Source organism: Arvicanthis niloticus, chromosome 27 (genome assembly GCF_011762505.2).
Source record: "Arvicanthis niloticus isolate mArvNil1 chromosome 27, mArvNil1.pat.X, whole genome shotgun sequence".
NCBI classification, from domain to species: Eukaryota; Metazoa; Chordata; class Mammalia; order Rodentia; family Muridae; genus Arvicanthis; species Arvicanthis niloticus.
Genome location: NC_133435.1, coordinates 19,975,245 through 19,989,483, shown reverse-complemented (window position 1 = coordinate 19,989,483; position 14,239 = coordinate 19,975,245). Strand labels below are relative to the sequence as shown.

General features: G+C 40.6%; 1 protein-coding gene across 1 annotated transcript in view; it reads left to right on the top strand.

The window, feature by feature from the left end:
• Ptpn13 (protein tyrosine phosphatase non-receptor type 13) overlaps nucleotides 1-14,239 on the top strand; it is a 167,167-nt gene that overhangs the window by 97,559 nt on the left and 55,369 nt on the right. The window contains 6 exon segments of the mRNA XM_076926338.1: nucleotides 309-461; nucleotides 3,975-4,157; nucleotides 7,132-7,294; nucleotides 11,613-12,027; nucleotides 12,170-12,264; nucleotides 14,045-14,101. Coding sequence (XP_076782453.1) covers nucleotides 309-461; nucleotides 3,975-4,157; nucleotides 7,132-7,294; nucleotides 11,613-12,027; nucleotides 12,170-12,264; nucleotides 14,045-14,101 — 1,066 coding nt within the window.

The window sequence follows — 14,239 nt, the reverse complement described above, 5'->3', positions numbered from 1 at the left end:
AGCTCCATGTTCTTAAAATGAAAGAGACTTAGTAGGAAACAGATGACTGGAGCCCGCCCCCGTAGCAGCGTCCTTCATGACTGCGTGACTCTTCAGCCATGGTGACATAAGGTCCTCAGTGTCCTCTTCTGAGACTTGCCAATAAGTCCAGCTATTATACCTCACCAAAGAAGAGGGGGATGCAGTCTCTAGAGAGAGGTAAAAGCAATTCTTCTCTTGGCAGAGACAAAAGCTTTAAGACAGGAGGAAGAAGCTTGACATCAGTGATAGGCAAGTGAAACTGTTGACAACAGCGTTCTTCCCCCTAGGTTCATGGTGTGTCCTACTTTCGCCTGGAGCATTATCTGCCCGCCAGGGTGATGGAGAAGCTTGACGTAGCCTACATTAAAGAAGAGTTACCCAAACTGCATAACACCTATGCAGGAGCTTCTGAGAAGGAGACAGAGCTAGAATTCTTAAAGGTGAGCATGCAGAGTGACCAGTATTAAGCAGTGTCACAGGTTCAGAATGACACATGTAGATGCTGGGGAGTGGTATCTGACCCTCTGAGGCCTCTGGCTGCATGCTTCCTGCCTGAAACTATAGTGGTTTGATTCTCATCTGTTTAAGAGAAATGGGGCTCAAAGAAAACATGATACTTTAAGGTCAGGAGCACTGTGAGGGACAAACCCCACACCTACCTGACTATGAATCCCGTGTCGTCACCCTGTTCTGAACTCTGAAAAATCAAGCTTCATCATAAAAAGAAAAAGTTGAATTTGATGACCGAGTAGGTGTGAGAGGCAAGTTCACACTCATCCTAAAACCGCCTACCCTTGTTCTGAATATGCAAATTGGTCTTTGTATGAATGATAATTAACTCAAATAGATACAAAATGTCAGAAAACGTGGCTTATGGTTTACCTGTTAGCCTGCAGGTAAATAAAGAGCACTTATGATAGGGAAGATAGAACTAAGTAAGCTTTCAATATAATAAACTTTCAGATGTTCTTCTGGTCAGCAGCCACAGGAAGAGCGGACCTTCTGTTTGCTGATCCATGGTGTCGAGAGCCAAGTTTCTCATGCACACATATCTAGGAGGAGGCGTCAGAGCATCTTTGAAGTTTCGTCTTTAAGGGATTCATAATAGGAAAGCCAAAGCATGTTGTTTTCAGTGCACACTTAAGGTCAGGTTGTGAACTCAGTTCTGCATAGCCATTGTATTCAGTGCTTGGAAGAGCTCAAGAGCAGTGTGCATTTTTATAAGGATGCTGTAGCTTTCCAACGTCCTTCTCACATGCAGCACAGGTCCTGCTGTCTACCTCAGAGACAGCTGTGTTCTCTTCTGCCCTTTTCATCTTAGCCTTGAGGGTGGGTGAGAAGTGATGTGGATTAGGGTCTTTAAAGATGGCTTAAGATTTATTTCCAATAGTACTTGTATGTACGCATGTGTGTGTATGTGCACACATATGTACATGTGTGTGTGTGTTTGTGTGTGTGTGTATGCATTCATGTGAGTGAATATATCCATGGAAACCACAGATGTCCAAGCCTCTGGAACTGGAGTTATACACCACTGTGAGTCTCTCTTCATGAGTGCTGGAAATTAAACTTCAGTCTTCCATAGAACAGAGTGTGATCCTAACCACTGAGTCCTTTCTCCATTTCCAGAATTATGATTTTAGTTGGTCTTTTTATTATTTTCATTGACCATTTTCTCATGTTTCATTTCCCACTTAATATAGCTTCTTCTTTGATTTGTATACTTAAGCATTTTTCAATTTCATTTCCATCTGATTGTCTCTTAATAAAGCACATATATATTATGGATATAGTTCCTTTGCCAGGTGCATGCTTTATATATTCTTATTTCTCAGTCTGAATTTGCCCTTATATCCTGTCACTGACTGTCAAAAAGCCATTTAAGAAAAGCTAAAGACATGCAAGTGAATTTTCTGGAGATGGCCCACCATTTTGCATGGCCTACATTGGGTAAGCTCTGAGAATGCAGAGTCCTTAGAGACATCATCCCAGGCTTGCTTCTTACTGCTGGCATGCCTTTCCTGTCACTATTACTTAGTCTAATGATGCCTGGGCATCAGCCCACCCTATTGGGCAGATTTTCTGCAGATCAACATGATGATGTACTATCATATAGTAATGCTGTGTAGACAAGTTGATGATTTCATAATTCCTAATAATGATTTTATAGAGTTTCTAAATTTATACAAATAATTTCAAGTCCTCTATAGAATAAAACCTGCAAATAAGAGCTCTGTAAACCTTCGTGTATCATAGGCTAATTGTGTTAGAAAAAGAAATCAGGCTTGGAACAAATTCATGATGAAGGAAAACATTCCTTCTAGGTTAGGTATGAGACCATTACCTTGTAACTAAAGATCATGAACTGGGAATGGACAATGTATTGTAGGTAAAGGACAAAAAATCATGTATTGACTAGTTTATCTATACAAAACTTCAAAACTAGTAACACACAAGGCAGATGATTTGTCTCTTGACAAAACTGTGCTAACTTATGACATAAAAATTTTTGCTTTAAACTTATAATGAACTTATGAGGGTCTAATAACAAATAATGAATGTTGTATCAGATACTAGTCTTAATGGAAAGACATGGAAACAATTTTGCTGTAACTCTTTAAACCTTATCAATCTATGACATGAATGAGTGCCTTAAACTTACTATGAAATTATTGGAATGTAAAAGTATTTAGAAAACCATATAATTTATTATCCCACTTTGACATTTCTGCCTGACAGTTGTATGAGGTAATTTTACAGACAGTATATATACTGAGAACAGAAAATTGTGGTTGTTTGCTCCAGCCACCAAATGTGTGTTATGTGTGCATGTATGTACATATGTATGTCAAGTGGTTGGAGCTTTTCTTCCTCTGCTTTATCCAGAGTGAGTGAATGTTTTTTCTTAGTGCCTGAGTTTTCTCTCATTTCCTTTTCCTTCTCTTATTCTTTCTTTTCTTTTCTCTCTGGTTCAGAGAGTTAATGAAGTCTGAACCTCCCACTTTCCCAGTGAGGGACCCTAGAGCCAGAGAGAAAAGAGACTGTTAAAACTTTCTTTCTTTTTCTTTTCTTTCTCTTCCTTTTTTTTTTTTTTTTTTTATTTTTTAAGATTTATTTTATGAATGTGAGTACACTGTCACTGTCTTCAGACACGCCAGAAGAGGGAGTTGGATCCCATTATATATAGATGGGTGTGAGCCACCATGTGGTTGCTGGGAATTGAACTCAGGACCTCTGGACATGGTTCCAGTTCTCATAACTTGCTGAGCCATCTCTCAAGCCCAAGCCTTTTTCTTTTGTTTCATTTTCCTCCCTCCCTCCCTCCCTCCCTCCCTCCCTCCCTCCCTCCCTCCCTCCCTCCTCCTCCTCCTTTTCTTTCTTTCTTTCTTTCTTTCTTTCTTTCTTTCTTTCTTTCTTTCTTTCTTTCTTTCTTTCTTTCTTTCTTTCTTTCTTTCTTTCTTTCTCCCCTGCTGCTGACAGCAGGAGCTAATTATCAGAAGCCAGTGGCTTTTGGTCTTAGAATAATAGCAGGGACTTGAAGAAGAGAAAAAAACTTTACAAATAGTAAGCAACTTTAGCCCACAATCAATGACAGCCACCATCACTTCCTTTCCTGGGAACCTTATGATGGCGGCTGGTCACCAGCAACTGACTTCTTTTGCTATTGCTGTGACTTCTTGTTGCTTCTTTTAGTGTTTTTTATGTCTCAGCTTAGCACTCTCATCTACTGTTACAAGTTCTTTAAGTTCTTTAAGTGTCAGACACTTGGCTCCTTCCTCTCTTTAGCCCTCTGATATGGCTTGGGTTTGTTTTCATTTGTCACTTAAAGTGAGTACTGGAAATACGTTTTTTGGAATGTGGATGTCACATGTTACTGGGTATGCTGACCCAAGTCCAGCTCCACCATGTGCACCCCTGTTCACGCACATGCACCATTCTGTATGTTCCAACAGGTCTGCCAAAGACTGCCAGAGTATGGAGTTCATTTTCACCGGGTGCACCCTGAAAAGAAGTCACAGACAGGAATCCTGCTGGGGGTCTATTCCAAAGGTGTGCTTGTGTTTGAGGTTCACAATGGAGTCCGTGCCTTGGTCCTTCGCTTCCCGTGGAGGGAAACAAAAAAGATTTCCTTTTCAGTATGTCTATTTTAAACTCTTTTTGTTATTTTGTTAACTGGTGTAACCAATCTTAATTGTAACGTATTTACTGACTTTCCATAATAATCCTCAGTACTACGTAAAACTCTCCTTTTAGTTGTAGGTAATTTTATTGAGATTTTGTTTCTGGCTTTTATTTGTTGTTATTTTATTTTGTTTTGTTTTGTTTTTCCAAAGCCTAGGGACACATTCCTAACTGGTTATATGCTCAATTAACTTGAGTTAAATGACAACCGAGTTGAACTCTCTATTAGATGAAAACTTATTCTACAGCCATAGTCTCTCACCTAGAGAAATCTCTCTGATATTTTTAAAATAGATGATTATCTCTCCTATCTCTAATAAGCTTGTCGAGCTCACGAGTGGATCTCTCATAGGCCTGTTGTGTGAGTCCCGAGGGCCTGTGACCACTGAACTTTATAATAATACAACTACGGTGATATTATTAGAAAAGCGATGTTGAGGGGAGTGGGGAGGAAATGCATTTAAAACGTTAGTTATCTCAAAAAGCATATTCTGATCTTAAATGTGGTTTATCTGAACACTGAAGTGTCACATCTGGCAGACCTCAGAGAAGAACAAAGATATGTTTAGTATTTATGTTCTAACGATGTTTGAGGGTTACTGATATTTGAGCTGATATAGGTTCTCATATTCATAAGAATATAAAGATTATGCTTTAGTCTGAATAAGGCACCTTTAATATCAGCTCAAGACCTAGGGGTTGGTTGCTTCCTATGAGATCTAGAGTTACCACCGAGATTGACAGAAAAGCCCACACTACATTCATCTTCCCCTAACTGTTAAAACCAGGAAATTACCCGGACTTAATTTAATTTTTTCAAGTGGGAATTTAGTTGAACAGGTTTGTGAAGGAAATTTAGATAACCATTACCCTCCAGCCCTCTCAGCTCTCTCAAGCCCTCCTTCGGGTGCATTTCCTGTCCATTCAATCAGCCAACAGAACCAAACATTCTGCTAATCTGTCTCAAACAGCACATTGTCTGTAATGCAGCTTTTTGTAGTTACTCTGGACCTCGGAGTCCCCTCTGGCAGGTTCTGCCCTTAGCTGGTTATTATATTTCCAGTCCTGCAGCTTTTTTGAAGATTGAGTAGATTCTACCTTTCACGTTAATGCTTGGATCACTAGATTTACAGCTGTGGGTTTCAGTGTCTCTAAGAACTATGTGGCAGTAGTTAAGGGGTACCTCTGTTAGGGAAGAAAATAGCCAGCCATCTGAACAGTTACTAGGTGTGGCCATAATCAAGATTCTGGTTTGATGTCACTGTATTTTAACCTATTCTAAAACTTGCTGGGCTTTATTTTTAACAAAATGCTGGGCTTTATTTTTAACAAAATGAAGTCGGGTTCCATCCACAGATTCAGGAGCAACAGCATCCACCTAGAACTTGAGACTGCTGCTCTAATTTACTGCATTTGTTATAATGTCTTTCTCTTTTTCTATCATTCATTTTTATTGTTGCATTTTGTTGATGGTATTACTATTAGTTTCTAGTTAAAAGTATAAAGATCTTTAATGTAGATGTACATAAGAAGTCTCTTTAAAATTTTATATACTACATGAACGTAAGAGTTTTAGGTAATCTCATAATTTTGGGCTTTTATTAAATTTGACTTTTCTGTGCCTATTTCTGTGTTTGAAATAAAAATAATAGAGATGAATTTGCATAGTAGGTAATAGGTGGAATAAAGTCTAACTGCATTTAAGTAAATGTCCCTTGTTAGCTGTGTCCCTGGCTTGTTGGATGCATCTTTTTTTTAAGGTGTAGGGACCACCTGCGTGCTTTTGCACAGGCCAGAAGTTCTAGGAGGCTCTCTTCTGTAAGTTACATCATCTTTGAAGAAATAGCAGCCAAGTGAAATTGGTTTATTATTTTAATATTTTCTTGAACTTGGTAAAAATAACCATCTCTAAACACTAAAGTAGTTAGTGTCTCAAGTTATTTTATCTGGTATCACTTCAGTCCTAAGTTTCTTTTTGTTATCCCTTCCCCCTTGTTTGGGAGGTCGTGCGCTTGTGCTGCCAAGACTGGTCCTGACTTCCTAGGCTCAGGTGCTTCTCTTGCTTTCTCTCCCTCTTCCTCCTCCTCCTCCCATGTACCTATGAATGCAGGAATGTACTGGCCCTGCCCAGCTACCTACATTTTCCTTGACTTCCCAAATTTGCCACCACGGCTTTGTACCACCCAGATTCTCCTCAGCTGAGTCATGACTCTTAGCATTACTGGTCATTTTTAAACTGTTCTTTATGCAGGTCACTGAATGCATTGTTCTTACCGTTTTTATTAATATTTTTAAACATTCCCATCAACATAAAATATAAATACGATTTCTAAAACTTACTTTAATTTGGAAGATGTTCAAAATATAAACGTTCACAAATACTGCCTTATAGTAACCCTGAATAGTTTAAGATTTATTTATTTTTATTTTATGCATATAGGTGTTATGCCTACACATATGTCTGTGCCATCTGTATGCAGTGCCCATGGAGGCCAAAAGAGGGTGTTGGGTTCCCTAATCTGGGATTACACCTAGGTACTAGGTGCTAACAGCCAGGTCCTTTGTAAAAGCAGCCATTGCTTAAACTACTGACCCATCTCTCTAGCTCCCCTACCCCACCCCGGCAGGATTTTAAAGTTTCCCTTGATGATGAATAGAGTATAGTGTGATTGAAGCTACAATTGCTGAAAGTGGCAGTTAATACTAATTTATGTGTCAACTTTGTTAAGCTATAGAATTATAGTTCCTACATTTACATATATACATATATATATATATATTTACATATATACATCAGTTAAAAGACACTTTTCCTAATAAGTGGAAATATAAATATCTCTATGTATTAATTATAGGTTAAAATATTTGGTCATATAGAAAGTCATAGGAAAACTTCCTAATTACAAATACCTCTGGTTACCATTACAGAAGAAGAAAATCACGTTACAGAACACATCAGACGGAATCAAGCATGCGTTCCAGACGGACAGCAGCAAGGCATGCCAGTACCTGCTACAACTGTGCTCCTCCCAGCATAAGTTCCAGCTACAGATGAGGGCGCGGCAGAGCAACCAGGATGCCCAAGACATAGGTAAGGGGGCGTGGCCTGCTTCAAGGTGCCGTGCCAGGATGTATGCATGATTTCTACCACATACTTTAAAAAGAAACTCAGAAAGTGTTGAAAATGAAAACTCACAGGGCATCCCTTTGTCTAACTTAAGTTTATAAAGTTGTCCTGTTTGCTTGGAAAACAGTACTGCAGAGAAGCATGGACTCTTCAAAAGTGTTGAAATGGTAATATTCAGAGAGTTTTTAAATTATCCCATTTCATACACATGAGTGTTTTGCCTGACTGTATACTATATACCACATGTGTGCAGGGGCCACAGAAGCCAGAAGAGAGAATCTGGTCCTCTGGAACTGTAGTTAGAGATGGTTGTGAACCATCTTGTGTGCTGGGAATCGAACCTGGGTCCTATGCAAGGGCAGCTAGTGCTCTTAACTTCAGAGCCATCTTAACAGATGATACTAGGATCCACATGACTCCTAAGAGGAAGGTCCAAGCTCTGAGAGGTGACAGTTGACTTGGATACAAAGGACAGATGTTAAATAGTTTGGAGGTCAGTGTGGGAAGGAACATGGCAGACAGGGTACAGGCAGGGCAAGTTGGTACCCCAGCAGTGAACCATCCCTGTCTGGAGGCTGTGGTAAGTAACCATGGCAATCAGGACAGTGGGTTTTCAGCTGTAAAAATAACCCCGCTCTAGACAGGAATCTCTCAGAGGAAGCTGAGATTTAAAGCTGATCATGCACAACCACATGTTGAGATTGAAGTGATTTGAAATTTCTTCTTTCTAGTAAATCCTTACAGACTTAAGTGGATCACTCTGAAGTCTGTGAGTTCAGGTTTAATAACATACACGGGTGACCCATGTTTCTGAATTCTTTTCTGGAACTTTTTCATGCTGAAGTCTTACAGAAAAGCTTCTTCCTATCACATGGCCAGGGGGAAGACAATTGTAAGTACTTGTTTCTCACCTCTCAGGAACAAAGTGGAGACCATGTGTTCCCCTAAGGGACAGATTCTAGGGACATATGGGAAATCACAGCCTTTAGAAGTTGGGTCCCCAGGATCTGCATTTTAACCCAATTGTCTCATACTACCTTTTATTTTCCTACCTTACTCTACTCAAAATTGTACGTGCTTCTATATATTTTTAAAGTACAATAAGGTACCAAACCTATTAAAGCTATCCGCATTCCTGCTTGGATCAATGCTCAATACAAACCGGAGCTGAACTGTGAGAGAGCATACCTTTTAAATATGATAGAGTGGGGGAATCAGAAGAGAGAAGTCTCAAGTTGAATCTTGTTCAGCATTTTACAGAAAGTATAGCTTGGGTGTCCCCGATCCAAATTTTTTGGGGGCACCAAAAATGTTTCAGATTTTTAAAAATGATTTATTTATTTATTTTATGTATATAAGTACACCAATGCTCTCTTCAGACACACCAGAAGAGGGCTTCAGACCTCATTGTAGATGGCTGTGAGTCATCATGTGGTTGCCGGGAATTGAACTCAGGACCTCTGGAAGAGCGGTCAATGCTCTTAACCACTGAGCCATCTCTCCAGCCCAGTGTTTCAGGTTTTTAAGTTTTCAAGAGTTTAGAATATCTGCAGGCACATAAGGAGGTGTATGTGAAAGATGGGACCTCACAATAGAGAGAATCTGTCTCTGGCCGTTCTCACATTACACACGTGAGCCTGCAGGTAATTTTATTTGCTACTTTATGTGTTCTAAGACCTGTCAAAGGAAGTCAAGCACTGAGCTTCCATTTGAAGTGTATGTTCAACACGCAAAGTTTCAGCTTTTACAGGATTGTGGAGTTTAGATTTCACATTAGTAGAATGCTTGACTATAGTCATGCATGATTATCATCTGAAGTAAAATTTCTGATGTTTACACCAGACTGTTAGAGACTAAGAAGCCTCAGTTATGCTACAGAAGTTTTGTGTCTTTAGTCCCTAAATTACTGTTACAGTGATAATCTGTGTATCAAAGGGTTGTTACAAAGTAACATTCACACCTGTAGAGCACTTCAAGTGTATCCAGCAGACCAGTCTTGGCCATACATTGAATGGCAATATACTTGTCCCATATGTAAGGTCCTGGGTTCAAATCCTCACCAGTGTTTTATCAGTTCCTCTACTACTAATCGACAATACGGCGCCATGAGTGCCCGTAGTAATTGTGGTGGCAGCAGCAGCAGTAGGGGCTACACTGGCACTGCTGTATGCTTCTGTGCTATACACCACATGCCATGCAGTAGGAGCATGGTTGTGTACGAATGGCCTTAGGAAAGAAAATGAATTTTGAGAGTCTCATTTTTCTTCTCCACAAAAGAGAGCACTCTTTACATTTCACAAACTCAGTTCAGGTTTCAGATAGCTAGGTATCCCTGAACTCATGGAAAAAACATTTCAGGATGGCATTGTTTTTATACTTTCCCATATTTTACTAAAAAAAAACAAAAAAAACAAAAAAAAAAAAACCAAACCTCCAAAGGCATTATGCCCCCACTTTGAGTTGTATTTGAAGGAGCCATGTACTCACCTACCTGAATGAAACCAGTGAAAATTACTAGCATAACCCACAGGAGGTTGGTGGACTAACACCTGTGTGTCATCTATTAATATTGGAGAATGTTAATTCTTTTAAAACCCTAGAGCCATTACGTCCCAGTTTTATTTATAAAGAAATGGGTTCTGAGTAGAAACTGCCTCCCCTAATTAGATGACAGAGTCCAGTTTGGGTAGCTAAGGAATAACAATGTACTAAGTACTGAGGAATGCCAATGAATTTAGTCTGCTCTCAGAAAAGCCTACGGGAACGTCAACAACACGAAGGAAGTACGGATTGCTGAGGGACTGAGCAGAGGCAGGATCGGTTTAGAAGGTACAAGTTGCAGGCTTTATGTGCAGCTAGCAAGACTGCAAGCTTCAGTCTGAAGCACAGCACTGGTCTTAGACTCCGCTCCTACTGTCCTGAGCTGTTGGTCCACGCTGACGTATGTTCCAGTAGAAGGCAGTGGGACGGATGAGATCAGCAATGGTTACATTCATATCCTGTGGCTGAGGCAGGTTGCTGTGAGCATTTGAAAGAGACCATCCTTGCCATGCTCAGGAGACAAACCCTGACTGAACTGTTCACCGTTATTCCTGCCGTCTAAGAGTCTCCTCATAGTAAAAGAGAATACAAACCATCTTAACTGCGCTAAAAAAACCCCCCACATACTAATTTAAGGTGATTGGGAATTATGTGGTATGAATGAAGATCTTGAATTGTGCTTTGTTCACCGACAAGGACCACTGCCCCTGGTGATAATGGAGCATGCTAACTCAAGGCTCATTTTGATGCAGAAACATTAAAATCGCAATGCCTTTCTACCCGTTGTCTACCTAAAATTAAATACTATTAATCTTATATGCAGTGGAAGATAAGCCACCTGTCTGACATGCTATGACACCTCACTACTGGTTAGCCTAACTCACAGAGAGCAAAGTCACCCAGAGCTCTGTTGCGTAGTCATCTGCGTGGGATACACTGGTTTTGTTAAGAGCTTAATGATGGAGAAGAACCAAGGGCTTGACCTAAACGTTTTCTAAACTTAACTCCAAAAAGTAGGCTTTTGGTCTTCATTGATTAGTAAACAAAATTTAAATACAGACAATTCCGTGTTTATAGATATGACAAGGGAAGACTGGAGCTCTTTGACCACCTCGGTCCATTTGGAAGGTGGCGGAGGCAGGAAGGTGGGGTTGGCATAGTGGTTTAATAATGAGAGAATTCATCCTGAAGGCTCATCCCAGCATTGCTGAGATTCAGGTTGTATGTTGTACAGTTGTGGTGTATTCACAGAGGGCTACATCATCTTCTAAGTCCGTAGTAAGCTTTTAAAAATATAACAGTGATGAAGGACTTCTTCTCTGGGCAAAGCTTTCCTTCGCAGAGCTGCTTTTCCAGACATGGCAACCCATCTGGTTTTCTCCTGCTTCTCCCCATTCTTAGTTTGCTGGTATTTTAGCAGAAACACTATGAGTGTTAAATGTCTCCTGTTCCCGTGGAAAGCCATAAGGCATTTGGGGCATGCTGGCCTAAGTCACAGACATCTCAGGATGGAAGAAAGTTCATAGGTGAAATAGGAAGTGCTTAGGCTTGGGCTGGTGAAAGCTCAGAGGCTGGAGAGATGAGTGGAAAGCAGGACCTTGTAACTCTTTCCAAAACCCTCAGCTGCCAACTCTGCAGCTACCAGCTAACGCTTAAAACCTGCATGCTGTATCTCACCTATTAAAATAGCTCTTCTCATAAAGGTGTTTCCGTCATGTAAAGCAATCCTATTTCCTTGTAGAGAGAGCTTCGTTTAGGAGCCTGAACCTGCAAGCAGAGTCTGTTAGAGGATTTAATATGGGCCGCGCAATCAGCACGGGCAGTCTGGCCAGCAGCACCTTCAACAAACTTGCCGTCCGACCCCTGTCAGTTCAAGCTGAGATTCTGAAGAGGCTGTCCTGCTCAGAGTGGTCGCTTTACCAGCCACTGCAAAACAGTTCAAAAGAGAAGAATGACAAAGCTTCCTGGGAGGAAAAGCCTAGAGGGATGAGCAAATCATATCACGATCTCAGTCAGGCCTCTCTCTGTCCTCACCGGAAACAGGTCATTAACATGGAGTCCGTCCCACAAGCCTTTGCGGAGCTGGTGGGAAAACCATTGTACCCGATGGCAAGATCTGACACAGAGTCACTGGCAGGACTCCCAAAGCTTAATAAGTAAGAGCACGATTGACTAACCCACAGTAGATCTTTGAAATCCCTCCTGTCATGCATTTGTTTTCGTTTAGACGTTTTATTACTTTCACGGTATTCTTTTTGCATTGACGCTCCCCCTCCTGCCTTCCTCTTCCCTCTATAGTTCAAAGTCTGTTGCCAGTTTAAATAGAAGCCCCGAAAGGAGGAGCCATGAATCAGACTCATCCATTGAAGACCCTGGCCAAGCATATGTTGTAGGTCAGCACTACCAAGCTTTCCTCTTTTCTCCCGCAGCTCACGCACTAGTGAAGCGAGCAGAGCCGTGCTAACTGCCAATCTGTTGCTGTGGATTGCGTCTTCTACTCGCTCAGACTGTGAATGCCTAAAATACTTCAAGTAAAAACCTGAGTGAATTCGGGACTGCTTCATGTCAGTACTCCTTAGCTTGCTCTTGGATGGGGAGGCCACGAGCATCCTAGAGAGCGCCTGGGCCTCGCACACAGCACTGCCATCCCTTGGCTGCTTCCCCCGAGCCTCTGGGAGTGGGCTCTGATAGTGCTGTGCTTGCTTCTTGAAGAATAAATTAGGTTTCTTTTAGTTTAGTAGCAGGTTAATGGCCTCCAAAACCTTAGATAACTTGATGCAAACCTCTATGGTTGATAGTTGGCAATTTTTAATTGGCTTAACTTTTATTCAGATTTTACCTACTTGTTACTTGGGGCCTGTTAATTATCTTTGATTTTGAAATTGTGTGACTCTGAGTGCAGTGTATTTATGTAACTACAACATAGGAGATTGAAATCAGAAGATTGTGAGTTCAAGACCAAGATAGCAAGACCCTGTCCCCGTTGAAGGGGTAGAGGCTGTTTCTATAAAAGTGTACAGTTCTTTGCCTCATGCATCTTAAAAAGGAAATCCCACTGAAGTCCTGTCAAGAAGCATAGATATTCGAGGACAGAACGCTAAACTACTGCTCAGAGTGTAAGCAGCTGACGGGGCAGAGAGAACTAGGACCCCTCCTAACGTGTCATCAGAGTCTACTCATTTTTCTCCTTAGATACAAAGTTGAGCCCTAATTATCTGAAGTTAAAACTTACTTTTCATTTTGTAGTTGGATTGGAGACACACAAAATAAAGGAAGTCACAGGAGAAGTTTCCACGGTAGTTAATAGGTATTTGTAGCATGCTGCATGATGTTGTGAATGGAGGCATTTACGTGTTCCAGAGATTATAATATCATCAATTGAAATAGAATCAACGGAAAAGACTGAAGCAGTTACAAGGCGTGATTTCATCCCATAGGGTAACCTAATGTTGAAAATTAGAGTAAGAGAGACCCGCAGCATTTCAGGAAATGGTTTTCACATTATGCGTCCATATAATGAGGTTTCATGAACTGTAAGCCTGCTTCATCAGGAGGCTTCGGTCTGCATGCAAGGTCTGTGGTACATCAAGAGAGTTATGGGTGTCCTTAAAGCCTGGGTAGCCTGCTGTGGGAGTACATGACATACAGTCCCAGCACCAGTGAGGTAGAGGCAGAGGGTCAAGAGTTTAAGGCTAGCCTCAACCTATGTAGTGGGTTTGAGGCTAGCCTAGGCTATAAGAGACCCCGTCTCAAACAAGAAAAGATAGAGTAGAAACTCAGAGATGAAGTGAACCTGTAAGACCTACTTAATTTTCCGAATTAATTTTTCATTTTATCCATTCTCATTATTACATTTTCTTTTAACATTTGGACAAGTGTTTTTGAAACTCATCTCATTATAAATGTTTCACATTTGATGTATCTGTCATTGTCAGAAACAGCACATTCGAGTTTAAATTTATACACCCAAACAAGTAAATACTCTTAATTACTATTTGAAAATAGTAAGTATGCCCCTGGAGATAAGACATTTTTCTCAGTGCAGATCAAGGAAAACAGTACTACCTTAATGTTTGTTGATTTTTTTGTGAATTCTTTTTCAGAAAAAAAAAAATGACTTCTGTAGTTTCTGGCCATTTTATAAAATGTCTAATAATTTAATTTATACCACAGGAATGAGTTTGCCTAGTTCTGGAAAATCTTCATCCCAAGTCCCCTTTAAAGACAATGGTAGGTGTACAAGCTGTTCTCCCTAATTTCCATCATACCCTCTCTCTATTTTTGTTCCGTATGTAATGATCTGAACTTAAGTGTGGGGACTGTCCCACACCAAGGATTTAGGCCTGTGTCACAAGGCCTAAAAAGGGG